Below are 27,801 nucleotides of genomic sequence, written 5' to 3'. Positions count from 1 at the left end.
AAGGCTGTTTTATGCACCTCATGCACGTGCATGGAGAGACATGAAGGCCGACGTGGGGAGGTTCTTTGTAGCAGTGATAAGCAGAAGTCTCAAAGTAGCACAGGGAAGAAGAGGTCTATCGAAAGGGTTCTGGCTGATTTTATTTGTCACGGTGCAAGTCCTCTTCAACCAATTTTTCGGCTACCGCTGCTTTATTCTCTGCTACAAGCCTGAAATGAGATTCAATAGCGATACATTTCTTTCTCATCTGCAATGGTGTTATTTATTTACACTTTCACTTACCTACTCAATTCGAGAATGATGGTAGGACTTAAAAGTTGCAGATTTCATTATCTCTTTAAATAGTGTGTGTGTGTGTGTGTGTGTGTGCGCGTGTGTGTGTGTGTGTGTGTGTGTGCGCGCAGTAGATATTTTGTCCATGCCGCGTTGAGATTCCTCATTAATGAAACGACAATAAAACAGTGAGATCAGCCGAAAAAAGCGCTCCCCGGCCGACCATCTGCATAATAGCTGACCCTCATTACTCATCAACGCAGAACACAGCGCCCCATTATGCTCCACTCTGCTCCCCAATCAGCTGGAGTTTTCTCATTTCATTCCACTGTCTCCCAGGACGCTCCCCAAGCCCTACGCCGCTTTCTTATCGTATTATTTCTCCTCATCCTTTGCCAGACATTACATGCCGCTGCGCTGCCTCTAAATTCGGTCTAGTTACCCCCCTTCCCCAACCCCACCCCACCACCACCACCACCACCACCACCTCACCCACCCACCCAGGCTGCAGTTACTTCACAGTTACATTGAGCCACCAGCATTTCTCATTCACTTGGCCCGTTGGCTGGTAAATTCAAGTTCACCTCCAGAAACCTTGGTCTCATTTTCGATCCAAAACTCAATTTCGACCCGCGCGCGGAAAACAAACAAAACGGGTCTAACGCTACTTTTTTCAACTGACAAACATCTCCAAAATCCGAGCTGTCCCGTCTTTTAACAACCTCGACTGATCATCCGTGTTTTTGTTTTTTTTTGTTTTTTGTTTTTTTCACGCCCTGATTATCGCAATGCACTTTTTTTCGTGCCTTAGCCGAGGCACCGCGGCTCGACTGCAGATGGTGCAAGCGCTGCTGCGAGGCTTATTACCAAGTCAAAGCGCAGTCGCCACATCGCCCCCAATCTGTCGTCCTTGCACTGGCTGCCGATCAAATTCAGAATTGCTTTTAAGATTCTTTTAATCACTTTTAAAGCAGGCCTCCATCAGGCTGAAACCAAGGGCGGCCGCTACTTGTCTTTTGAGCTCCATCTCTGTGGAACAGTCTGCCCCTCACGATCAGATCAGCCGAGCCTGTCGACTGTGGGGAAAGTTGACGAGTCACAAACCCGTCGGTCGACTGAGATTCTTCAAGTGCACAGGGATAAAATTTCAATGAGGAATTCTAAATAAGAATCATAAATAAATTTTTCTATGTGTGAGTCCAACACGGCCCTCCGTGCGCCCCGATCACAGCGCCCCGTTCCGCCAAATAAAACAACTAAAAACAGACCCTGCACACGTGGACTCGTGAAGATTATTTTCTGCGCGTAACGCGTGGAGAGGGTGTGATGGGGGAGAGAGTCAGGGAGAATAACCTACATCTAGAATAAAAACACACTGGGTCCCCCCTCGGGATGGCGCCCGAGGCGGCCGCCTATCTTCGCCTTTGGGAAGAGCCGAAACCGGCCCGGCCCGGCCCCTCCGTCAAGCACTTTGGACCGTTAGAAGTTCGAATGGTGCTGCTGTATATAAATAAAGTTTCACTTACATTCAATGTTTGCTAACACTCGGCCGGGTGAGGTGTGAGGACAGGCTGTACCAGGGATGGGAGGAGAGAACAGCACGGAGGAGAGCGGTGTGAGGCGTTAATGAGATTCTTGGCTCAGGGGGGATGATGAGAAGCCATTCACGGGTCCTCTGCCGACGACTAATGAATCCAAGTTTTTCATCTCCTGCCTGCGCTTCGAGATGCACGCACGCACGCACACACACACACAAACACACGCACACACACACACACACACACAGACACACGGCAAATTCAAACTAACAGCTCAATAGTCGTTATCTTAAAGGTCACAACGTATACTCCATTTCAATAAGTTATTATAGGTCTCTGAGGTCCCCAAAACATGTCTTTGAAATGTTTTGCTGAAAATACAGCTCAGATTATTCATTCTAGCCATTCTAACATGCCAGTAACCCTCTATTTCAGTGCGGTTCCCGACGGGCTGTTTGTGTGTCTGTAGCTTTAAATATATGTATGACCGTATGTATATGCATGTGACAAATAATCTCTTGAACTTGAACTTGAACTTTAAATGCAAATGAGCTGCTGCGCCCCACGCCCCACTTTACATGCTGGACGGGGTCGGAGGTGAAATGGCCTCCCTGATTCGCGGCAAGTCAGTAAACTTCTCGTGAATCTCTATAAAATCAGCAGCATGAAACCCTCTGGGAACATCACCATGGCACCACCCATTCGCTCATTTTACTCTCCCGTTATTTAAGGGTGTTGATAAGATGGAGTTCAACTAACAAACTAATACTGTAAACATTATTGTGGAACTTGCAGCAAGTAACCCCAGTGAACTTCTAGATAATTACATCTAATATATTACTCTCAGCTATTAGCGTTAGCTTAGCCTGGGAACCAGACAAATCTGTGAGCTCATGTTTCATTTGTTTTGCGGAATAGGTCTAGCCACCCTCCCATTCAAACAGATTTCCACCCGACCTTGTCCGGGTCCGGCCAATCACAACCATTTATCTAATCTGGGGCGGGTTTGATACGATGTCCATGCAGAGGAGCGCCGTTGGCGCACCTTACCAAAATGGCTGCTGCCGATGTGGAACAGTCTGTTGAATCAGCTATCGCCGTTGAGGCACCTTACCAAGATGGCTGCGGCTCATGCGGAAACGGTCTGTTGTATGCGCCATCGCGGCACCTTACCAAGATGGCTGCTCCTGACGTGGAACGGTCTGTTGAAGCTGCTCTCGCAACAGTATTCAACAAACTGGGAGGTACATTTTCTCTTTAAAAACTTTTGTTATATTCATATTTTTATTGATTTTTCACACATATTGTACACTCTCAGTAGTACTCAATACTCCAAAATAAGACAAACAAATTACTGCTCGGCATTATAAACCATCAGTGAGATACCACTTTGATACAAGAAATTGGCACTTAATGAATACATTTGTTTGAAACAAAACAAAAACACAAATGGCAAATCAAAATTGAGAAAAATTTAAAATGAAAGGTAGAATCAAGTAAAGGCAGGGCTGGCTACCTTGTATTAACGAAGGTGAACTCAATCAAAAAATAGGTCAGAAATGGTTGCCAGACCTTATAATGCTTCTCGGTGGAGCCTCGGGCAGTGTATTTAAGCTGTTCAAGCTTAAGATAGAACATTACCTCCTTGAGCCAGCGTCTGTGAGAGAAGAGAGACACTAGATTACTTGAACGCTGCTCCATAACAGACCCGACTGGAGACTCATCCGCCGATAGATCAGGGACCCAAAACACCTTGTGAATGTTGGCCGCCCAGTAGTAAAGACAGACCACCATCTCCCTTTTGTCTTTCCAAATATTCTTTCTCTTTCTCAAATATTCTCGAGGCACATTTTTATTCCAAGTAAAAGCAGGTGTGCGCTTTTTTCATTCCTTAAAAAAAGGATGTAGGAATAAAGACTGGGATTGCTCGAAAGAGGAATCAAAATCTGGGCACGGTGGTCATTTTTACACAATTGATCCTGCCGGCGAGCGACGAGGGGAGGAGCCGACCATCCCTCCGTGTCCTGTTTGGCGGTACCAAACGCTGTTGTGAAGTTATTGTCAAACAGACCCCTGTACTTGCAGGTGACACCAACACCAATAGCGAGTAAAGCTGTCCTTGCTAACGGAAAAAGGGAAAATCCGAAACCGACATTACACTTGCTTTGTCATTCATGGGGAATATAATACTTTTAGCTCAATTGAACTTATATCCTGACACCCGCCCGAACTTGGTGATTCGGTCTAGAGCAATCGGTATAGATGTGGATCGGAAAGGAAAAGGAGAAGATCATCCGCGCACAGCGATAGTTTACGTTTAAGTCCAACCAGACTAGCGGTCTCTCTTAGCATTATTGCCAGGGGCTCGGTGGCGATGTGGAATATCTGGGGGCTCGGGAGACACCCTTGTCTCGTTCCGCGGAAAAGAGGAAAATAGTTCGATATCATCTTGTTTGTTCGTACTGAGACTCGAGGCGTCGTATATATAATCTTGAGCCATGCACAGAATATAGGGCCAAACACACGTCGCTGTATTCAATCCTGTCAAAAGCTTTCTTGTGCGTCCGAGGATAATTATAAGCTCCGGCTCAACATCGTTAGGTCGGTAGATAACATTGACTACGCGGCAAAGGTTGCTTGATAACTGTCTACCCAAAATGAAACTGTTGATCTAGATGTATCAATTTTAGCCACAATTTTCTCAAGTCTACCTGTCAGCGCCGTGGTTAGAGTTTTATAGTCACGGCATAGTAGACTAACCGGCCGATACGACTCACACGACAACGGATCTTTATTCTTTTTGAGTAATCATAATGAGATAGAGGCCTGTGCCATGGTTGGGGGAAGAGCATTTTTTCCCCCCAGGACCTCTTCTTATACATTTGACAATAACGGTAGTAATTTGGGCTCCCAATTTTTTTTTTTTTTTATAAAATTCTGCTGGATACCCATCAGGGCCTGGTGCCTTTACTGACTTCATGTTTTTTATTGCACCATCAAGCTCTGTTATTGTTACATTTCTTTCCAAACCAGATTAGTCTGGTTCATCAAAGGTGGGCATTTCCAATTAACTAAAGAAGTCCTCTACTAGTTCTTTGTTACTTGCTTCTGAGGTATACAAGTTTTCATAGGAAGACTTAAATTGAACGTTGATGTCCCTTTGGTCCGTAGCAATATTACCTTCCCCATCTTTTATTGCAGATATAAAAACTGCAGCTGCAGACTGCTTAAGCTGATGGCCCAAGAGCTCGCTGGCGCGCTCTCCGTGTTTTGTAGAAATTATGACGTGATTTCAAATGAAGGTCTATAGCGTTATCGTTAGTCAGGGTATCAAATTCTGTCCCGAGCGAAATTCTCTCTCCGTATTAGATTATCAGAGGGTGATGTTGAGTGTAATTGGTCAACCCCTTCAATCCTGTCGATCAATTCTGTATCTTAGTTTGGTTTTCTTCCTCTTTTCACCAGCGGCATAGGATATCACTCTTTTGTTGATAAGAGAGATATGCTTGCCGTACTTCCGACGGGATTTAGGGAATTTTAATTAGTGAGTTTAATTTACCAACTCACTCGTTCAGCGCTACATCACGCGTGTCATGGCTCTGATTGGTTGTAGGTCTATCCAACTGCGTCCAGAGACATTTTCGTCTGCGCCCGTTGGTAACACCCCTTGGAAATGGAAAATGAACTGCGGGATTTCAGACATTTTCGAATTAGTCTGGCGACGCGTGCTGGTCTGTGCAGCCACAACAGAGCACCTCCCATGCTCAGCTCTTATCTTCCACATAATGCTAGCGGGTCTGGCACTTGCGAGAAGAAAAATGGCGCACCTTCGCAAAGTGAGTTCTCAACCTGTGGATGGAGATACTCAGGTGGGTGGTGGTCTCATTCTAATGAACCCCCCCTGGACGTAGGAGGGGGAGGCAAATCTGAACGGCTTGTTGAATGAGATGTTTTCTGACAAAGGCAGCTCATAAAAAACTGAATGAGTGGTTTTATTTCACAGTTTTTCTGTTAGTTGGCCCATCAGAGACCAAATTATACACCAATCAGCCACAACATTAAAACCAGCACTAAAAACCACTAATATCATGTAGCTCCCCCTTGTGCCGCCAAAAGAGCTCCGACCAGTGGAGGCATGGACTCCGCAAGACCTCTGAAGGTGTCCTGTGGTATTTGGCACCAAGACGTTAGCAGCAGATCCTTCAAGTCCTGGAGGTTGCGAGGTGGAACCCCCATGGATCGGGCTTGTTGTTCCAGCACATCCCACAGATGCCCCATCGGATCGGGCCCTAACCCCAACCATCCACATGATGTAGAAGAAAAAGCGCTTTCAGCAGTGGACAGGGGTCAGCATGGGCACTCTGGCGGCTACGCAGCCCCTTATGCAGTAAGCTGCAATGCACTGTGTTTTCTGACACCTTTCTATCATAGCCAGTGTTTACTTTTTCAGCACTTTATGATACAGTAGCTCTTCTGTGGGATCAGACCAGATGGGTTAGACTTTGCTCCCCGTGTGGATCACTGAGCCTCGGACGCCCATGACCCTGTCGTCGGTTCACCAGTTGTCCTTCTTTGGACCACTTTTGGGAGGTACTAACCACTGCATACTGGGAACACCCCACAAGACCTGCCGATTTGGAGATGCTCTGACCCAGTCGTCTAGCCATCACAAGTGACTGTTCACTTGCTGCCTCATACATCCCACCCCTTGACAGGTGCCATTGGAACGAGATGAGCAATGTTATTCAGTGACAGGTATGGTTGATCAGTGTGCCATGTTGTGGCTGATCGGTGTGCACAAGCACTGAAAAGGTGAGTTTTTCACAAGTGGCGACCTTTAAAAGATACTTTTCTGGCATCTAAAAGTGTTCGAGGATTTGAAGGGATGGCTAGGTGCTCTCTGTGTGTATGTGTTTGTACCTCTGAGTGCCTGTTAAATGCCGCAGAGTTGGACGTGAATCGGTCACACACTATTGTGTACATATTGTACATACTGTATACTGTATATACTGTATGTCTAAGCAGAACAGAGTGCGGACCAGATCTTCCTCTATTCTATACAAGGTGTGTCAGATTAACAAAACACCCTAAGCCCTTCCAGTCATTCTCAGCAGGTGCCTTGAAGCAGATAATGTCACCCCCGACTGAAACACGGCTGCGATATGCCTTATTGGGGGCTCTTGTGAAGTGTTTAAAGTGATTGGATTTGTGTCCTTTCTGTCTCGTCTGATGTGCTAATCAGAATTGAGCGGTTGGTGTTTCATCACCTCCATCTGTCCCCCCCTGCTGTCCGCAACACTCATCTCCCTCTTATTTTTGATCTTTCTCGTCTTGGCTATTCATTCTGTTCTTTTGCCCTTCAATAATTCTTTCTTTCCCTCTGTTTGTCTCTCCATCTGGCCCCCAACATACCATTATCACCTCTTTTCTCTCTGTGCCCCCCCCCCCCTAGTCTCCCTGTTTGTCGCGCGGTGTGGCCCTGATGCCGGCGGAGGACCAAGGCTCGGACGAAGGAGCGATGCGGAACGGCTGCCATGCTGACCACAAGGCCAACAGCAATAAGGTTTATGCGCTTTCATTGCCTCGGTCTGACGGAATGGAAGTTAACCCCGGCTGCCGAATTAGACTCGTGTTTACACTAGCTTTTTCAGTCAGCCAGGCTGAGCAAACTTTGCAGAAGTCTTCACCACAGCATTGTGCCTTCAAATTCATACCATTTCTGGCACAGAGATGTCAACAGAGGTACAAAATTACAAATTAAAACCCATGCCAAGGGTACAATGAGTGTACCTTAGAGAGCACCTCCAGTGTGATGAACCATTCTACCTCTGAAGGTAAAATGTTGTACTTTATTTTCTAGTGTCTCTTTTAGCACCGAGCAGGGGGTGCAATTTGAATTGCAAATCCTCATATGACTTCCGCCTTCGTCCCTCTCTCCGCCCCAGGACTCCTCATCTCTCAAGTGTCCCCCGGCTCAACCGGCTCCCCCGCCGGGACGCAGCCCCAAAGCGCTGAACGGCCTGCTGAGTCCTCGGCTGGAAACCCTGACCAACAGCCAGACGTCCCTGTGCGAGATGCTGCAGGAGAAGGAGAAGAAGAGCTGGAGCGGAGGAGCCATGGTCATGGGAGTGGGCGCCAGCATGGATCACTCCGCCCTCATCCCCATGCGCTCGAAGAACTTCCGAGAGAGGAGCGACGCCCACTTCGTGGATGTCATCAAGGAGGACAGGTGAGGCATGGTGGCTTGGGGGACACTCGCGCCTTGTTCACGTTGCGATGTCGGCGAGGTGATTTCATGCTGTCGCCGTGCCGCACTTTTCTTTTGATGCTACCTGCTACACCTAACTGTCTTCTTCTGCTTTGACAGTTTGATGAAGGATTATTTTTACAAACCACCCATCAATAAGCTGAGTCACACGTTCATAGAGGGGAGCCTAGAGTCTGCTTACCGATCCAGCTACCAGAAGGAGGTGCGTGTGTTTGTGAGTGAGAAGGAGAAAACTTTCTACCATCTTGTCCTTGTATGTTTGTGTTTATTGTGTGACTGCGTATTTGGCCAATCATTCTTGTACCCACAGCACCATGGCTGTGTGCATGCCCACCTATACTTGTCGTCTTGAGTGTCTACTATGTGACTTTCTGGTGTGCGTGCATGCGTGTGTGCGTGCGCTTTCCACCATGCTGATGGAGTCACTTACCTTTGCCCTGACTTTGATAAGAGAATTATTCTGTCTGATCATGACCATCTTATTGTTGCTGTCACAATATGTGTGTGTGACTGTCTTTCTGTGTTTGGATATTGTCTGGATAGATCCTAAGCACTGTGCTATTATCAGATAAGTCGGGACTGCGGCAAAGACAAATCACTGCAGGGCCCAACAAGCTTGTCCGCTTAGCGTCTACTGCCCCCTGCTGGCGTAGCTACAGTAGTACATGATCAATTTTGTGAATGAAACAGGTCGGAGACCTAACAATGATTATTCAAATGGATATGGCAAGAAGGTTTGGCAAATACAGATTAATTTAAGGAGCCTTATAGGTTAATCAAGACTTTGTTTATGCTATTGCAATGTGTCCTCTGGTCCCAGATCCTCTTTTGCAAGTTTCATCATTCTTTTGCTCACAGAGCATTAAGATGGGTAGGCAATACATTTGCATCATGCCATGCAAACTGCAAAAATGATAAATTACATATGCGAGTATTTGCTTCCATGTTCAGTAACAGTTCCATTGTCGGATTTGTCACAATAAAATGAATGTGCTCCAAGAATTAAGAAATTGATTGTTTCCTTCCCTCGTCTCCCCTTTGACTTTTGTTTATTTCCTACCCTTTGTGTCCTGTGCCTCTGTCTCCGCCCCTCCCAGGTGGAGAGCCAGGCCACTGTGCAGACCTTTGCCAGCCCGACGTTCAGCTCCTTCCTGGACATGCTGTTGTGCTGTGCAGTGTTCCTAGTGCTCTCCCTGTCCTGTTTCTTCCGGCCATTGCTCACGGAACAGAGCCTGTCGACCCCGGCTCTAATTGTGACCGTTATCACTGCCCTGCTGGAAATTTTGGCTTTGCTGTTGGTGATACGGTGAGAGGCGCATGAGATAGGCAGAATAAAAAGCCATTAGTTCATGCAGACAACAACAACCATTCTGTAGTATTTTTTTTCATCTGTAGTTTAGCTTTCTGGCAATAGCCAGGAATTATTGTTTTATAACAGGAGTCACAAAACTCAAATTACTTGACAAGAATGAGTTGCGTTGAACATCAAGGGAAAAACAAGCTATTCTGTGTTTTTTTTATACCGCTCAAGATTTTGTCTTCCCAGTAGACAGCTATTCGGTCAGGAGGATCCTTCTTTCCCTTTTAAAGTTTCCCCCTTTATTCCCTCAGATATGTGGGTTTAGGGTCTGAATGACATAGATCACTGAGGTTATAGGGTACTGAGTGCATAGAGTACTGAGGGCTTAGGGTACTGAGGGAATGGCTTACTGAGGTCATAGAGTACTGAGGATTTAGGCACTGAGGGAATAGAGCACTGAAGGCTTACAGTACTGGGGGCATAGGGTACTGAGGGAAAGGAGTACTGAGGTCATAGTGTACTGGGGGCATAGGGTACGGAGGTCATAGTGTACTGGGGACATAGGGTACTGAGGGAAAGGAGTACTGAGGTCATAGTGTACTGGGGGCATAGGGTACTGAGGTCATAGTGTACTGGGGGCATAGGGTATTGAGGGCATAGAGTAATGAGAGATTAGGCACTGATGGCCTAGAGCACCGCTTATGGTACTGAGGACATCGTGTACTGAGGTCATCGTGTACTGAGGTCATCGTGTACTGAGGGCATAGAGTACTGAGGGTATAGGGTACTGCGGGAAGAAAGAAAGAAGAAAGAGGAAGAAGAAACAGTCTTTATTCGTCACGCAACACACCACACTACAACACATGCTTGCACACACACACACATGCACATGCTTTGATGGTGGCCGGTGAAATGGATCCTCTGCTTTTGACCCATCCTGGCTTGTCCTTCCTCCGGGGGCACAGCCAGGAGCAGTGGGCAGCATACGTGGACGCGCCCGGGGACCAGGTGATAAGTGTCCATCGCTGATCAGACGATGAATGGGGTACTGAGGTCATAATGTACCGAGGGCATAGGGTACTGAGGGCATAGAGTACTGAAGTCTTAGGCACTGAGGGCATAGAGCACTGAAGGCTTACGGTACTGAGGGCATAGAGCACTGAAGGCTTACGGTACTGAGGGAATGGGGTACTGAGGTCATAGTGTACTGAGGGTATCGAGCACAGAGGGCATAGGGTACTGAGGGCACAGAGGACTGAGGGCTTAGGCACTGAGGGCATAGATCACTGAAGGCTTACGGTACCGAGGGCATAGTGTACTGAGGGCATGGAGTACTGAGGTCATAGTGTACTGAGGGCATAAGGTACTGCTTTATAGTGCTTTATAGTTCTGGGTTGAATTACCATTGTAGGTATGCCGTAGGTCTCTACGTCACCAGCATAGCCCGCAGAGGCTGCTGCTGTAGCTTATGTGCACCTCTCCAAAATACCTTTATATTTAGAAAATGCTAATCTTCTATAAAGAATTATAAAGACAAACAAATGACACTCAATTTATAGCGTGAAATAACCGCAATCCATTTTTATTCTGTGCTAAAATGGACTCAAACCTCCCATCTAGCATTTCGGCGGTCTACTTGCCCAATCCCCGACGCAGAACCATAAATACAAACACCGGCGTAGACACCCACGGCGTACCTATGGTGTCTATTTGACGCACAACTATAAAGCAGCCTTTAGGGTACTGACTGTCATAGGATACTGGGGGCATAGGGCGCAGAGGGAATGGGGTACGGAGGACATAGGGTACTGAGGGTTAGGAGACTGGGCTTAACTTCTAATTTTATGGGTCTAATTTTATATTCTATATTGAGCCTGTAAAAACCTTTGATGCTGTATCTTTGATTAAAGATAATATACTGTATACAATCTTAGTAGTCCATGCTTTGCCTAAAGCAAGAAGTGGACAAGTTGCAGTAACTTTATTGTAAGCATCAAAATGTATTGAATGATTGATTGATTCTTTTTCTTGCGTATTTATTGAGGGCTGTGTTTCAACTTGAGGCTCCTTTTATTTCCCTCTAGTATGGCGTTCTATCTGAATAGCGTGTTGCGCTGCACCAGGATCCTGATGAGGGCTATCTCGGGCTGGGTGCCTCGTCACCTTATAGGAGCCGTCCTGGTGTCGCTGCCTGCTGTGGCCGTCTTCTCTCATGTCACATGTGACATGCACCTCTCCATCCAGGTGGGCCGATATTGCGATCATAGATTTAGGAGGGAAGAAACCACTGAAAGTAATACTGTAGAGAGAGGTGGAGCCATACGTATGATTGGACAGAATTTGTTGATCTGCCATCTCTGTCGCATCTTCATTGGCCCTGTTCAAATTGTGAACTACAGAGGAGCCTCTTACTGTGCACTCACATCTTAACCGGTAAAGCTATAAAGCTAGATATATTAAATCCCTGACTGTATTACTCTTGGTTTATGTCTTTCCGTTGTCTATGTTAATGTGGATAATAGACTGTGTTTTGTATGTGGCACACTGCTTTTCTCTTGAAAAGCTATCGCTCTTTGACGAAAAATTATTTCTTCTCCAGTTCAACATGTTCACCTGCTGTGCCATCATCATAGCCATCATCCAGTACTGTAACTTCTGCCAGCTTAGCTATTGGATGCGCTCAGCCCTTGCTACTCTGGTTGGATTGACAGTGTTGGCACTGCTTTTTGGACCCCCATGCAGGTACAGAAAACTTGTGTACAGAAATTATCACTACCAAATCAATAATTAAAGTCCCTGTAAAGCAACAATAAATATGTGTTCCGAGTTTGTCACACCATGGAAAAATGTGTTATTAACCACCCAGCCAAATTTGAATGGGGAGAGGTTCAGCCTCTCTCAAGTGTCAAACACCACCAATCCGATATGTACATATACAAATCCAAAATGATAAAACCAATAATGGGCTGTTTTTCATCGTTTTGATTTTGCTCTGAAGTTCAAAATAGAACATGAGAAAATGGGATACTTGTTGCGGGTCACCCAGCTCCGTGCGCTCCTGGGCAGCAGGGCTCTGTTCCGGCTCCTTGTGCGCCCGGGCAGTGCCCAGAGCCGGGACGGCGCCCGTCTGTCCGGGAGCGCACGGAGCTGGGGGGAGCCACCACGCTCAGGACAGAATGTAAATGTAAATAAGGAGACGGAGCTGTGATGTACATTCCGGCATGCAGGTAGGATGCATTTGAGGGGACGACGGCACCATAGCTAGAAAGAAAACGAGCGTAGGCTGCAGTAACTCGCCATTGAGCCGGTGAACCACTGACGCTAATGCGCTCTCCACATGCATAGTGTTAGGGGAGGGGCCACGTATGACCGCTCTACATTATCGAGTCATGTTTTAGTCCCGCCCAAAAAATCCGGAACACAAAAATGGTGAGAAACCGTTAAACAGTCTAATTCCACAATTCAATATGATATCGTTCACAGTGCTTTCACATGTTTTCATTACTTTCCAACATGTATAATGTGTTTAGAAACAAATGTTGGAATTTACTTTACAGGGGCTTTAAGAATTATTTTTCAATTGCAATAACATTGAAAATATATTTTAAAAGATGGTTACTCATTTGAACTTGGTGATTAAACCGTGATTAAATGTCTATTCTCCTCTCTTTCAGCATTTCAAACAGCATTTTATTATGGTGAGCAAAATGGCAATATGAATTTTGATATTGAGCACTTAAAGAATAATTTGCCTATGCTTCCTGCATTGTTTATGGCAAAGTTGTCTCTTCTCAAAGTCCCCACTGCCCTGCCACACATAGATTTGTTTGATAATGAAGACCTTTAAGATATTAATCATCTTTCTACCACTCCTCTAGGTCAGGTAAGCTGACCAATAACAGCAACAGTTCCGTCAGTATGATTGACAGTCCATCAGACCCTGTGCTCCAGCCCAAGGATCTCTTGGGGCCCGAAGCTTGTGTGGCCTTCTTCCTGCTCCTCCTTCTGGTTTGGTTCCTTAACCGTGAATTTGAAGTTAGCTACCGCCTCCATTACCATGGCAACGTGGAGGCTGATCAGCACCGCATTAAGATCCAGAACATGCGAGACCAGGCTGACTGGCTGCTCCGCAACATCATTCCCATCCATGTCGCTGAACAACTCAAGGTGACCCAGAGCTACTCCAAGAACCATGACAACGTGGGGGTCATCTTTGCGAGCATTGTAAACTTCAGTGAGTTCTATGAGGAAAGCTATGAGGGAGGGAAGGAGTGCTATCGCGTCCTCAACGAGCTCATTGGAGATTTTGACGAGTTATTACGGAAACCCCTCTTCAGCAATATTGAGAAGATCAAGACGATCGGCGCCACCTACATGGCAGCATCGGGACTCAACTCGCAGCAGTGTGCGGAGGCCGTCCACCCTCATGCCCACCTCCGGGCGCTGTTCGACTTTGCTCTAGAAATGATGCACGTGGTAGACGACTTCAACAAGAACATGCTTGGCTTCGGCTTCAAACTTCGCATTGGATTCAACCATGGCCCTTTAACGGCGGGCGTGATCGGCACCACGAAGCTGCTCTACGACATCTGGGGAGATACAGTTAACATTGCCAGCCGTATGGACACCACAGGTGTTGAGTGCCGCGTGCAGGTCAGCGAAGAGAGCTACTGTGTGCTCAGCATGATGGAATATGATTTTGACTACCGTGGGACAGTCAACGTCAAGGGGAAGGGTCAGATGAAGACCTTTCTGTATCCCAAGAGCAGTGACAGCGGCCCTGTGCCCCAGTACCAACTCTCAGTTTCACCAGAGATCAGGGCACAGGTGGACGGTAGCATTGGGCGCTCGCCAACTGATGAAATCACCAGCATGGTGCCCACCACGAGCGTGACTTCTAACGCAACCAACATCGCTGTTTCCAGCACGGCCGCAGGCTCCTCCACCAGCCTAGGGGCTGGCATGAGCCTCCAGGGCCACGAGAGAGAGGCGGTAGAGAGTGGACAGAGGGCAGAAAGCTTCGAAAGACGTATTTCCAAAGAAATTCCGCACACCAGGCGCTCCACGTCTCACGCCAGCCTGGCCTCCCTGCCTATTACAAATCTAGGAGGAGCCCCTCCTTCTACAAATATCAAACAGCATGACGCCCCTTCCCTGGTCCAGCAAGATGCACCCCAAAACAGTGCATGCACAACAGACACGCAGAAAGACATGGAAGAGGACATGCGTGGAGATAATTGTAATAATGAAATCTGAGCGCTTTGAGAGTTTTCTACAATGGCGCTTTTATCATTAATCCTTTGCCCTTTAAGCTCTAAGTCTCTTGCTCATGCCTTTTTGCACATCTTAAATTTGGTGGGCAGACAGCACACACAGAGCTCTTTCTAGAATCAGCTAGCCAGCAGATCTTTTAAGTTACACATAGTCTCCCTGGCTAGTGATAGAAATGCAGTGTAAACTGGAGGGAGCTGGGCGGACATCGAGGAGCAGGTCAGGCAGCGCGCCACATACTGTCGGGGATCGGGAACATACACAACATATATACTATGGATGACTCTGAAAAAAGGTTTCTTGCTGCAGATCCCATTGTCTCCCATAAACCCCACTTGATCATTGTTATCACTTTTAATCTTGATTCTTTGGATGTTGTTTTGCCATTTTTTGTATTTCATCTCTTTAAGTGCCTTTAGGATAGAAAATGTATAGGCCGTGGGGAAAGGAGGAGGCATGTAGTGGAAATGATTTGTATTTGTTTCAAGTTTACTTTTTGAAACACCTTGTACAGTTTCATGACAGTGTTATTTCTGCCTTTTATCAGCGACGAACCCAACAAGCTGACCGTGCATATGGGAGAGTACCGCAGTCCGAGGATCTCGTACGTAACGCAATGGGAAATACGGATGTTCTGAGATCATGACATTTATAAGTACAATTTGCATGAGAAACCTGCATAAAAACACTGGTGTTTTTATTCGTATTTATCAAAGAGCAAAACCTTTAATGAAAGACACATTGAATGCAGGCTACAGGTGGAGGTGACCTAGTAGCGTGCTGTGTCTCTGTGCATGCATATACGTATCTGTGTATATGTATTTTGTGTTGTGATAACTCCAGTCCGAGATTTTACGCAGAGAGGTGTAGACGGGATATCATACCGAATTGGTAAAACTGTCAGGTAAAGAAAGTTTATAGAGTGCAATTGAAGATAATTGATAATTGTTGATAATCAATGTCCTTATTTCTAACCTGGCTGCTTCTTTTTCCCGGTCTTGCCAAGAACCTTTAGTTTTATGGGGAATTGTGCCCTCAACTAGAATTAGTTGCAGCAGCAGAATCACTAAAATAAGGCACGCAATATCATTATTTGGAAGCTCCCGGTGTACCCGCTCTCGGGTTGATACGTACAGAATTTCAATGAAAGTAGTCTGTACTTTCTAGACAGGATGGGGTAGTTTCCCCAATACCAATCAAAAGCTTACCAAATGCCTTGTGCCGTCATGTCCAGAATGAGAGAAATATTGACTTCCTTCATGTCGATATTGATCATTAAACAATGGATGCTTTTAATGAGACAGTCTGTCAGTTGCAAAGGCTATTAATTTGATTAAGATTAAAACTGCAATCTACGTCAACAGCAGCACTTATCTTTTTTTTGTGATTTATATTTGGAAAGTGTCTTGTGTAAGGCTTTTTGTGGCTAGTGCCTTTAAAGCACTCATCTTAACTTTTCTGCCATTCACTTTGTTACGAAACCTTCAATCTCATTTTGCGAGATTCGCATTTCCGAAACAGCTTTTCTCATCCAGAAACAGGAGAATGTTAACTTTTTCCTCGTTCTTCAACGTAAAGGAACCCCACATCACGAGTTTGAGCTACAATGCATGCCCCTTTACCCTCGAGCAGTGCCTTTAACAATATATACATATAAATAATAAAATTGGTTCAAAATAATCACATCAAGCATTTTCCACACAAGTGGAGCTATATGGTAACAACTGCTTTCTTTCAACGCAGTTACCTTTTTATTTAACTTTATGTGTTTCGCTTGGAAGAAAAAAAGATGCTGAGATGCATTTAGCTTCTATTAAGTGCAATAATCATTTTGAAAGCTCATCAGATTAAAAGGAGAAATTATTATTTTTTGGTTCATGAGAACATAACCCCTGTGGACGCCTATCCTTCTATAGACTGCATGGAAATAACCAGTGTTGCTGTAATGAAAAGGAAGTGCTTAATATACTGGAGGTCATTAAACATCAGTGACATGCCAGATACATGCACTTTTGTTTAATTTTTAATAATTCTGATCATGTCATTACAATCATTTTTTAGGAACTTTGTTTGCATCATGTACTATTTATTTCTGGAAAAATGCTTAACCTGGCATGGGGAAGAGAACAGTCATATATGTTAAGGCCCAAAAATTTGGTAGACACCAAGTTTTTCAACCTGTATTGAGCTTTATTTCTGGAGCATTACACTGCCTTCACTGCAAATATGAACGTTGATGAGTTTGATTTGAGATATAATTGATACGCTGGGAATATTTTGATGCCAAAGAGTGTCATTGCCATTGAAAAGTTGGATAATCTCTGTTGCTTTGCATATTTTTTTGGGTGAATGTTAATAGTTGATTTATACTCTTACTATTATAAACTTGCACAAGCACCTGTTTTTTTCATGTACATACTTTATGCGTTTCGATAGTATTGTGTCTTGGCATTTCTCTATGATTTATACACATGCATGTTCGTGATTAAAAAGTAAATGGGGAAAGTTAGAGGTATAACTGTGGTGGCATAATACGTACCTTCATGTGCACGTATGAGTATCTGTTGAACTGTGATAGTGTGTAATGAAAGGATTTGACGACTTTAGTAAAGATGTCAATTGGAATTTGGCTGTTTAATCAATTAGTTTAATCAATATCCCATCTAAGGAAAAATAAACTTATCGGGACAATTTGGCTTTCGGGACTTAATTTTTTTTATTTACTAGACTTCAATTGAAATGAGCCTGTAAAATGACACAGAGCGGTATATTTATGTTTATAGGCAGTAATAAAGTAGCCTACTACAGCATCATTCAAATTCAATTGAGGTTTTTGTAAATAGCATGTTCGAGGGTATGCAAATTCAGTTTAATATCAAATAAAGTCTGTTTTTGGAAAGCGATGTCCTGCTCAATGTGTAGCCTCTGCATTAAGTAAGCACGTGCTTGTCCACTGTAATGAAGTGATACATCATTTTCTTTTTATTTATCAATTCAAAAACGATTTGATGGGTCTTTTTCTTTCTTCTTTTCATTTTTTTTTATTTGAATGTTCAAACAAAAATCTAATGTTTGTCACGCAACAGGGTGGGGGTGAACAGTGCACCAGTTCTCAGACCTAATCGGCTTTCTGTCACAAACCTGCAAGGGGCCAATGTGGGGTCCGGGGACCCTCAGAGCGGAGACCTTCAACCGATTCCCGGGCGTCCCCGGCACAACGGTTAAGGGTGAAACGTCGCCATCATTTCAATTCAACGAGACATCGGAGAATGTACGTTAAGGGACTGTTTCGAACATAGTTCAACTGTTATCTTCCTAACTATAGTATCGACAGGCGTTGAAGCGTGGACTATATTGTATGAAACAATTGAATATATCCTCAGATCGGGGGGGGGGGGGTCCCTGAGCCAGAATCTCATCCAGTGGGTGTGTGGTCACTGGTTCTAAAACTTTTTTTTTTGCATTGGGAGGAAAGGAAATAACATAAGCGATGTGCTATGTGTATTATGTCAGTTTTTCTTTTACACTTTATATATAACCAACGTTAATAAAACTTCTATTTGGTTTTTCGGAGTACCCCCTGCAGTATCTTAAAGGACCCCCCCCCCCCCCCCCCCATTTGAAAAACACTGGTTTAAAGCACATCAGATTGATACGCTCGACGCGAGGAGGCGGCTTGGCGTGCAGTAGGGTAATAGTAATAGTACAGTTAGTGTTGTTTTTTGGGGTTATTCCACCCCTCAGAGGCCACTTCGCGCAAGAGCACATGACGCACGGCGGAACGTGGGTTTGCGTCAGGGGCGTGACGGCTTGGCTCCTCCCCTCCCACCGCCCCCCCCCCTCCCTCCCCTCCCTCCCTCCCTCCCTCCCTCGAGCCAGAGAGAAAAAAAAACTTTTTTGTATCGGAGGAATCAACAGCCGCCATCTTGACGCGGCTCAGAATCGGGATTTCTCGGGGAGCGCTATTTTTTTTTTTTTTTTAAACCGCCTCGACCCCCCCCAGACCGCGCTCGGGCGGCTTTTTCCGACACAAAGGCGAACGATCTCTTCCTTCCGAGGAAATTTACCGCAGACATGTGAGGGTTGGACGCGGTTCTGTCGTCTAATGTTTGGTTTCCCTTTTCGGAAGAGAGCCGCGGCTGGTCACTGTATGCCTCCGCTCCTAAACGGATGTATTCACCCGCGGACAGCGTCGGGAAAAATAGACCGACGCATAGGAAATATTTGTGGAATTTTGCTCTTTTTATCGAAGCCGAAAATATAATTTAAGGCGGCTCGTTTCGACCACGAAAAAAGAAAACACGATTCTGCGCGCACGCGAAAATGCGGAAAAATACGGAGAAGGGCACGCGCTCAAGATTTTCAGATTAATTTTTATTTATTATTCTCCAGTCCAAAATTATTTTTTTTAGACCTGGATATTGGGGATAATTATGTGGGTGTCGGGTGTTGAATTGTCATGGGGTGACCGTCGACGGCGAAGCGTGGCGCTGTTGCCCTTCTTTTGAACCGCAGGCTGAACCGCTTCTCTGCGACTTTTCACGATTTCTAGTCGGAAGGAAACTTATTTTTTTTGTTGTTTTGTTTTAAGCCACCGGTCGTCTTATTTGCAAACCACAATGGCTGACAATTTACTGGATGTCGGACCCCCAAACGCGAAGCGACCGAAGCTGAATTCACCTGCGCTGTCGGCTTCGGACGGTCCAGGTAAGAACTAATGCTGCTGCCTTCACTCTATGGGGGAAGCATTTGGCGGTTGCACACTCCGTCCTCAACCCGAGAGTCAGTCCCTCGCCTACATCTGTATCAGGGGTGTAATATTGGTCTTGTCATAATATTTTAAGTAAGTTCATCGTATAAACAGTAATTCCCTTTGTCGTTATTTTCTTTCACGTTTACTGCATTTTCCACATTTCCCCGCTGTACTGATTTTCCCCAGTTCCTCCCAAAGTTTCGACACTGTTTTGCAGCTTTTCCCAACCTGTTCCCGTCGCTTGATCGTCGTGATGCACATGCGTATTGATTGTATTGCGCTTTCCGAGGAGACGCCTTACATCAAAATACACTTGCCGTGCGAGGTTTTTAAGTGTGTTTGAGACAACATTAGAAACTAGCCTCGGGGTCAGTATCTTGCAGCGCGAAACCCGCCCAACACCTTAACTTGACGCGTGTCTTTTCGGGCGATCGTCGTCCATTCAACGTATATACAACCGATTGCGTTTTATGGATCACGTGTGTGTGCATGTTTGCTGAAATGACCTCACTGGTTTGAAAACTAAGTTTGCTGAGATGAATTGGTGAGTTTAGAAACAACCCAGTGGGTAGGGTCGTTGGCCAAGTTTGACCTGCTGCGACCCATTACGAATAGCATATTGGATGTAGGCCTCCCATGGGGGGTTGTGAGTGTGACAGGAAGGCTGGGGAAACCCTCCCGTGCACCGTGTGTTTCCCTCAAGGGAGCATGGGACTGGAGAGCATGCTGTGGGTGTGGCTCCGCATCACCTGACAGCCAGGGAATCTGAAATGTCAAACAGCCAAGAGAAATGAACGACCTGTTGGAGTGCATCCCCTGGACTCCCGAGCTTCCTCCGCTTTCACTGAAAGTCGATCCTACTTTTGACTGGCTGACTTGTGCTGGCCCTGCACTGATTCAACTGAGGGCTACTACGTTCCCGGGACTGTCAAGTATTTTAAGACCTTTTTTTCCCCGGCTGCAGTTCACAAAGGTATTGTTTTCAGTGTGTGCAGCACACGCAAACATCCCTTTGTGGTTTACTTCTATATGACAGTAGTCTGCAGCCCAAAGCTTTGAAAATCGTTCATTTGAATTTCATTTATACTTCCTTGATGTGTACACTTTAAAAAAAATTATTTTTTTTAACATGCTCACCGAGATGAACATGAATGAACATTCTATTCTATTTGCACACATCGGAAATTGTCTGGGTCGGCAGCGTAATTGACATGGTGGCTCATTAATTTTCAACAAGGGAAATTTTAGGATTACATCGCCACGGCCCCCTCTGAAATCTCATCTCACTGAGAGAACACAAAAGCCCAGAACGGTAGCTTAATTCAAATTGCAGTGGAGATTGGAAACATCTGTCCGCCATTTACACACAGCTGAGAGATGCTGAAGTTCTTTGTCCCTCCTGGTCACTACTTGGCAGCTGCAGTGTCTCTGGCAGCCCCTCAGCCAGCGGTTTCTGGCCAAGGTAGCTCATCTTTTCAGTGGAGGTTACAGGAGCTGTCACAGGGCAATAAAACAGTCAAATGGCAGGATGAATCATCTGGTGCTGCGAGATGCCACCCTAGCCATCATTTACTGGCACATGCTTCCTTGTACACTGTCAGTGTGACATGGCACAGTGTTGTAAGAGCTACTCCTTTTTTGAAGTCCTAGTGGCAAGGGATCTTCAACAAGCATAAGATATCGAGTGTGACATCATTCGTGGGGAGGGAAAAAGGTTCAGGTTGAACCTACAAAGTACCAATCCTTAAATGTCTTACTTTGGTCCAGCACACATTTTCTAGATCCCCACCTACCCATTGCTTGCTCACACTCTGATGCAGAAATAGGGTCAAAGTATTAAGTGGATTAGCAGTTCTGCGTGTATAGAACATCGCTTTGTAACATGTGTAGGTAGAGGTGTATTGCCATAGATTTAATTTTTTTCTGTAACAGAGCCTTTATTCTGGCTTCACATCCAAACCTGTATTTGGCCAGCAGAAATCTCGAAACAACTGAACTGCTCAGTTAAGAGACAGGGGTTGAAGTTGACCAGGTTTTGAAGACAGCCATTATTTAATATACTGTACCTTTTGTGAACTTGGCTCAGTGAGTGACTTTCTCACTGTTATAGCGTATGTATTTTTTCTCTCTGATGGACAGCTTAAATGCCTATCCCTGCCACAGCACACTGCAGCGTAAGCTGTTGTATACAGCCTTATGTAAATATGTTTATCTTTTTTCACAATACTCCAGTCTTGTCTGCATGTGTACACACAGACTGCTGTCAGGCTTGTTTTCATTTATGCGGCTGAGTGGGTGTAGCATCGCCTGTGGTGCGATATGGGCACCAGCACCGTGGCTCACCTTGTGGGTTTCCCTCCTCCCTCCGTCTGGCCTCGGTGAATGGGCACCGACCCCTGGGTGAGCATTGTTCCTGCTATGTTAACATTAGCGTACATAGAGATACAGTCAAGCGTAAAAACGCTGCCTGCGACCAGCTTTGGGGGGGATCGTGGCAGGCGTGTTCTCTGCTCTGCGGGCTAATGTCTTGCTGAAGCGGAACTGATTGAGAAGATGGCAGGGGAGGGAAAGGGGTGGGTGGGCATTACTAGATGCCAAACAGGAGTGAAACCCCACCCCAGCAACCCTACACTACTGCTGTCCCCCTCACGCCAACTCTGCCCCCTCTATTTTCCAAATATCTCTGCTATCCACAGGATACTAACCTCCAAGGCGGGACTGGCAGATTTCCTTAACAGCTGGCCATTTTAATTTAAATTGATTGTGAAATTCTGGGCCGACACAACTATTTTTTGTTATTTATTCGCCCTTCTATACCAGGGAACCAAAGAAATCTTCATTATAAAAAATAATATCTGAACTGTTTTAAAGGGGACCTATTATGTTGCTTTTCAAGAAGGTAATATAGGTATCTGAGGTCCCAAAAACATGTTTTAGATTTTTTTTTTGCTGAAATAACTCCCCAGATAATGCAGTCTAGCCATTCTAACATGCCTCTGAACATTTACCTGGGGGAGAATTTTGTCGGTCAAATTGGATTCGGCTGTTCAATGCAAATTTTCAGGGGGTGGGGGTTGTGGGCTGTTTCTCCCTATAGGCCATATAGATGGCCACCTAGGGTTATGGTGCAGTGCAAACAGTGTGTTTTTACTTTAGATGTAGGTTATTTTACGCCTGCTTATGGAACGAAACAAGTGCATATGGAACGAAAAACGTGCGTAATGGGGACCCTTTCTCTGTGACTCGCTCCCTGATCACCCCTTCTCCATGCGTCTATGATTCTATGATTCATGATTCATTTCCATTGAAATGTTGTCCCTGTGAATTTTTGTAAGCTTCTGTTTTATCATGTTAATGTATTAATTGTAATGCACACTGACTGACAAAAAAACGACTGCCTGACTTGACAAATCGAAGTCGACTGACGGGTTTCCCACTGCCGATTCCACTCGTTGACTTTCAGGGGGCAGCACAGTCCATTTCAGTGGATGGTTCCACACTCCTGAGGCCCCTAGTTCTGTGAGCCAATGGGATTTGGGCACAAGTTCTTGGTTCTGTGTGCTTGACTTCTGGGTTCCATTGTATTTAGTCCGCAAACTTCATTTATTTCACTCTATCAGTCCACCAAAATCTGGTTCTGAAGAAATTTGAGGCGAGAAATAAGACAAGATAAACCTTTTATTAGTCCCACAGCGGGGAAATTTACGTTGTTCCAGCAACAAAAGGGGGACAGCAGAAAATAGAGCATATCAAGGTACACACTATAAACAATATAAGAAATATATAAGAAAAATATAAAGAAAGAAAATATAAGAAATCATAAAATAAAAAAAACACATAAATAGGAACCAGAGTATAAAGTGTATTGCACATATCTTGACACATTGCACATCAGGGATTGCACTTTTTTTCCTTTTTTTTTTAATATAAAAAAAAAGCAATCCAATTGCTGAATCTTGAATCTCATATCATCTCAAGGCCTCATTTAAAGGTTTGTTCTGACTTTAGTTGCCGTGCTTCAAGCCTGTGGGGGACACCGCACATGGGCATTTTTTCTTTTCATGTAAACAATGGGAAATAAAATAAATAAATCTACAATAAATGGGGGAATTGGCAGGGATCTCACAATTAGAGATGCACCAATCCACCTTTTTTCAGTTTCGATTCCAATTAGGGATGCAAATTGAATTGAATTTCCTTAATCAATAGTTGTTAACCTTAACAAACAATCGTTGATAACATAAGGAGATTTTGTGATTTGGTGTGAGGAGCATTTATCCTCATTTAATTTAAACTGGGGAAAGTTTGAGGCAAGACTCGCTGAGCTGGTTTGCCCTACAGGGATATTTACGACACTTTTACTTCTTTGCCTGTTAAATATTTGAATATTTTGCCTTCCTCCACGATGAAATGAGTCGGGTGTTACGTAGCAGATAGTCTGGTGCAGATATATATATATTTTTACATGGGCATCAAGATTTAATTGGAAACAAAACAGCTGTATTAGGCTGTATATCGCCTTGAGGGATGCTCAACCCTGACAGAACCCTGTTTTAGTCAGACGGTTGAAAGGGAGGGGTGCTGATGGGGGACTTACTTCCAGAGAGGAGTTGAGAGGAGTGGGGTTTATTTTTTTTTTAATCTTTATTTTTTATTTTTTTATTTTTATTTTTTATTTTTTTTGCCAATTTTATAATTACCTTTCCCGACAGTGGTTTTTATGATCACAGCAGGACAATAACGTTGCAACTACATCGTTTCAATGCATCATATTCCAGAATAAATATCTTTATTTATTTAGCTGGGAGGAAAAACTTGAAGACCAGACGAGTGGATTTATTTTCTGGGCAAGATATGAATATTCATGAGGTACATGTTCTGAACGCACCCTCATCAGTTGAGTCCATATTAAGTACAAGTTCAAGAGATATTAGTATTTATTATTATTATCATCATTATTATAAAGTCTATTGCAAAGGGGAGATTAAGAACAATGCTTGCTTTGCAATGAACAGTAAACCCCAAAGACAGCGCACTTCAGAGACAGCGTGATTGTTGCCACGGCGGTGTGGTGTTTAAGCATACATGAAATAATTTATGTATATTTATAGAAAATGATAAATTCTTCTTCTCCTGGCTTGACTTGTTTTGCATCATTTGATAGTGAAGAATCAGAGCTTCAAAACAAGGTGTCACCTGTGCAAATCAAGCAAATATTTTTAAAGCTATGACTTGTTAATGACAAGGGTGTGGCAAATTGTGTTTTTGAGATAATCGCCTTCAAAGTTTTCCCCCACATTTGGCTTCATTCAGCCAGCTCACAGAATGCAAATGGTTTGGAGGACCAACATTGTCACATGGCTACTTATCACCGGCTACTTGACACCCTGCTAAATGGGGACTTGACACCCTGCTGAATGGCGCAATTTCTGCATTGTTCTTGTGTTTTGAGGGAATGTTGAACAGTGTCATCAAAACACAACATCTTTTTGTTTTTAAAAAAACTTTTATTTAACAGTAAGAATATACATGTTTTATAAAAGTGGAATTATTTAGGGGTTTAAAAGTGCAGACAACACAACAAAATGTATCAATATTATGAGTGTCTGTCTATCAGCCTGGGTGTGTTGTTTAATATATAAATATGCATATGCCAAATATCTTCAACGTTCTGGGAGTTATGTGGGCTAACCCCAACCCTTCCCCAGCTACACTCTGAGAGCCTGTTTGGGACCTTGGTTCATTTTCTTTTCGCCCTTGGTTGCATCTGCAGGTAAACTTGAGAATCTTGTCCAACGCTACTTGTTCATAATCTGCATCACCAACCTCAAGACTTCATCACGTCATCAACGGCCGTTTTGTCCGTCTCCTCCAGTTGTTCTTGGAAATATTGCATTTCATCGTCACATTCAGGGTGAAATCCGCTGTTTGAAATGTTCTCCAAGTCCAGGATAACGCTTGGATTCAGCGTTGCTGTCGGAGAACTGATTAACATCGTGGAAAATGAAGTCCCGTACATGCTGCTTACACTCACTCTGATCTATCGCACTGGTCACATTAAGGTCAGCGACATGATTTAGATCCGCCACCCGCTTCTCGGAAGCCATAACACAGAGTTTTCACAGACAAGTGAAACCGAAGGATCCTCATCTTGTTTACGGAAGTGATGTCAGCATTACTTCTTTGTTGGTATATGTTGGTATACACCCCCTACACAATGTCTCTGTGTCTGTAAAAGTAGTACCATTTTAAGGTTGAACTCTTATCAAAACATTTCACATTGTGACTTCACATCACATGGAATATGGAGGAATGATCTTCACCTGGACAATCACTTTAAAGGAAACTATCGATCGGCGTTGTTCAGCGTCTCAGAAAGTGAACTGTGTTTCCCCATGTAATCTAATTGGAATATTTAACTCCACAGTTTAACATTTTTCTACTAATTATAAATCAAACTCGGTTTTCCTTCTATAAAGTTTTTTTCAACTTATTTGGCTGCTCCTGGCGATTTTAGAAATGCGCGATAATGCAGGTTTTGCTGCGTTGGGTCACATTTGTTAACAGGCCGGTCTTGGCTATTCCAATATGGGGACAGCGTTGACATAGGATTTTTTGGGTTTTAAACCGGACGCAAGTGGCAAGCCGAAGGACATATCTGTGTAGTTTATCCTCATCCGGTGAATAGTTTGTGTGGCGCTGCAAGTATAGAACTACAACTCCCAGTAGCTCCATTAAATGAGCAAAATCAAATGGCGGGTTAGGGGTCCAGCACAAGCTATGGAATGGAATTTGGATTGGCGCGTGGATCAGAGATGCCAGTCCGATATTCAATGAATGACGTCAGTATAGGCACCAGATACCGATATTGGATAGGATCGGTCCCGTCCCTACTCACGCACAATACGATAACATCTCGATTTTAGGATATTGCAATATATTATTAATTTCTCTTACCTGACTGCGGAAAAAAACTTTAAAATGCATCTTTTTTTCTCTCTGTCGGTCTTCTTGAAAACTCAAGTTGTGCATGCATCAGTGTGGTCAGTACACAGAAGTCACACCTAATACGTATTGTCTTTACATCCACATCGCATCATTTGTTGTCATAACTAGTTACTTTCTGTTGCCATGGGACTTAATTTAGTAAAAACCGAATTTTTTTTGTCTAAGTACTTATAAATAATAAATCCTGCACTTCTGTAACAGGGAGACTTTCCCGACCAGACACGCCGTTGGCGTGCTACTGAGTATGTACTTCCGCAGAGTTCGTCAGTTTAGTAGGCGGTCCTTCAATGTGGCCCAGGACACATTCGCCGTTACACTGCTAAAAGAATGTGACCTCCCAATGTGGTCTAAGCCATCGGATCTCAAACCGCATTGAGTACGCATTGGGTGCGTTTACACCTGGCATTAGAGCTGTCCACTTGTGATCATCACCAAAGATGCATGTTAGTGCCAGGTGTGAACGGGCTTAAGAGAGAGTGGAATATGTTGCACATGTTGCCCGACAATCAAAAAACAGTTGTCAATTCATGATACTTTCTTATCTCCTAATTGTAATACTTAATATACACTGTTGTTAAGAATAGTTCAATTAATAATGCCACACGATGAATAGAAGGCTTCAAATTGGCCTGGTGTTCTGTATCGGCCATTCCTGCTTCGAGTGATCGGCCTCAAAAACCCTGATTGAACCCTGATAAACCCTTCGTATGTCACATGGGGCCTCAGTAGAATTACTCCTGAGACAAATGACAGTTTTACAAGTTCCCGTGAACACGGCATACATCTGACACTAAATACAGTTTTCCGAGTTTCGTGAGCGCAGAATCACTTCCTGCTTGGAGCGCTTTCTGAACCAGAGAGCGGTCTACGTGAATTACATTAAATTAGTTACCGTATTTTCCGGAATATAAGGCACACTTAAAAGCCTTTAAGTTTCTTAATAAACGACAGTGCGCCTTATAATCCGGAGCGCCTTATATATGGATTAATTCTGGTTGTGCTTACCGACCTCAAAGCGATTTTGTGTGGTACACGGCGCTAAACGGTAAACTACAAAGCCGCACCGCTTGCAGCATTACGGCTACCGTAGTCAGGAGCGTCGCGGAGTAATACATACTGTTCTTCACCACAATATTACTGTGTGTATAAGGACCCCAAAATGGCACATGTCAAGAGACACGCTTACGACGCAGACTTCAAACTCAAGACTATCAGTCACGCAGTAGAACATGGGAATAGAGCAGCTGCGAGAGAATTCAACATTAATGAATCAATGGTACGGAAGTGGAGGAAGCAAGAAGATGACCTGCGCCAAGTAAAGAAGACCACACAGAAGTTTCCGAGGGGAATAAAGGGAGATGGCCACAGTTAGAGGACAAAATTGAACAGT

At 44.4% G+C, this 27,801-nt stretch overlaps 2 protein-coding genes across 2 annotated transcripts in view; both read left to right on the top strand.

Annotated features, from left to right (window-relative positions):
* The window catches only part of LOC307237484 (adenylate cyclase 9), a gene marked incomplete at its 5' end in the record, with an annotated part of 39,638 nt that extends 22,139 nt beyond the window's left edge, over positions 1 to 17,499 (top strand). The window contains 8 exons of the mRNA XM_080010204.1: positions 7,264 to 7,374; positions 7,757 to 8,040; positions 8,179 to 8,281; positions 9,177 to 9,385; positions 11,464 to 11,623; positions 11,979 to 12,121; positions 13,054 to 13,077; positions 13,258 to 17,499. Of these exons, the coding sequence (XP_079866330.1) occupies positions 7,264 to 7,374; positions 7,757 to 8,040; positions 8,179 to 8,281; positions 9,177 to 9,385; positions 11,464 to 11,623; positions 11,979 to 12,121; positions 13,054 to 13,077; positions 13,258 to 14,635 (2,412 nt within the window). The 3' untranslated portion in view covers positions 14,636 to 17,499. The remainder of the gene's footprint in view (positions 1 to 7,263; positions 7,375 to 7,756; positions 8,041 to 8,178; positions 8,282 to 9,176; positions 9,386 to 11,463; positions 11,624 to 11,978; positions 12,122 to 13,053; positions 13,078 to 13,257) is intronic.
* A 1,746-nt stretch (positions 17,500 to 19,245) lies between these two features.
* Positions 19,246 to 27,801, top strand: part of crebbpb (CREB binding lysine acetyltransferase b) — a 66,530-nt gene continuing 57,974 nt past the window's right edge. Inside the window, exon 1 of the mRNA XM_080010203.1 lies at positions 19,246 to 19,357. Coding sequence (XP_079866329.1) covers positions 19,270 to 19,357 — 88 coding nt within the window. The 5' untranslated portion in view covers positions 19,246 to 19,269. The remainder of the gene's footprint in view (positions 19,358 to 27,801) is intronic.

Source organism: Zeus faber (genome assembly GCF_960531495.2).
Source record: "Zeus faber genome assembly, chromosome: 11".
Taxonomy (NCBI): Eukaryota; Metazoa; Chordata; class Actinopteri; order Zeiformes; family Zeidae; genus Zeus; species Zeus faber.
This window is presented reverse-complemented; position numbering and strand designations above follow the sequence as displayed.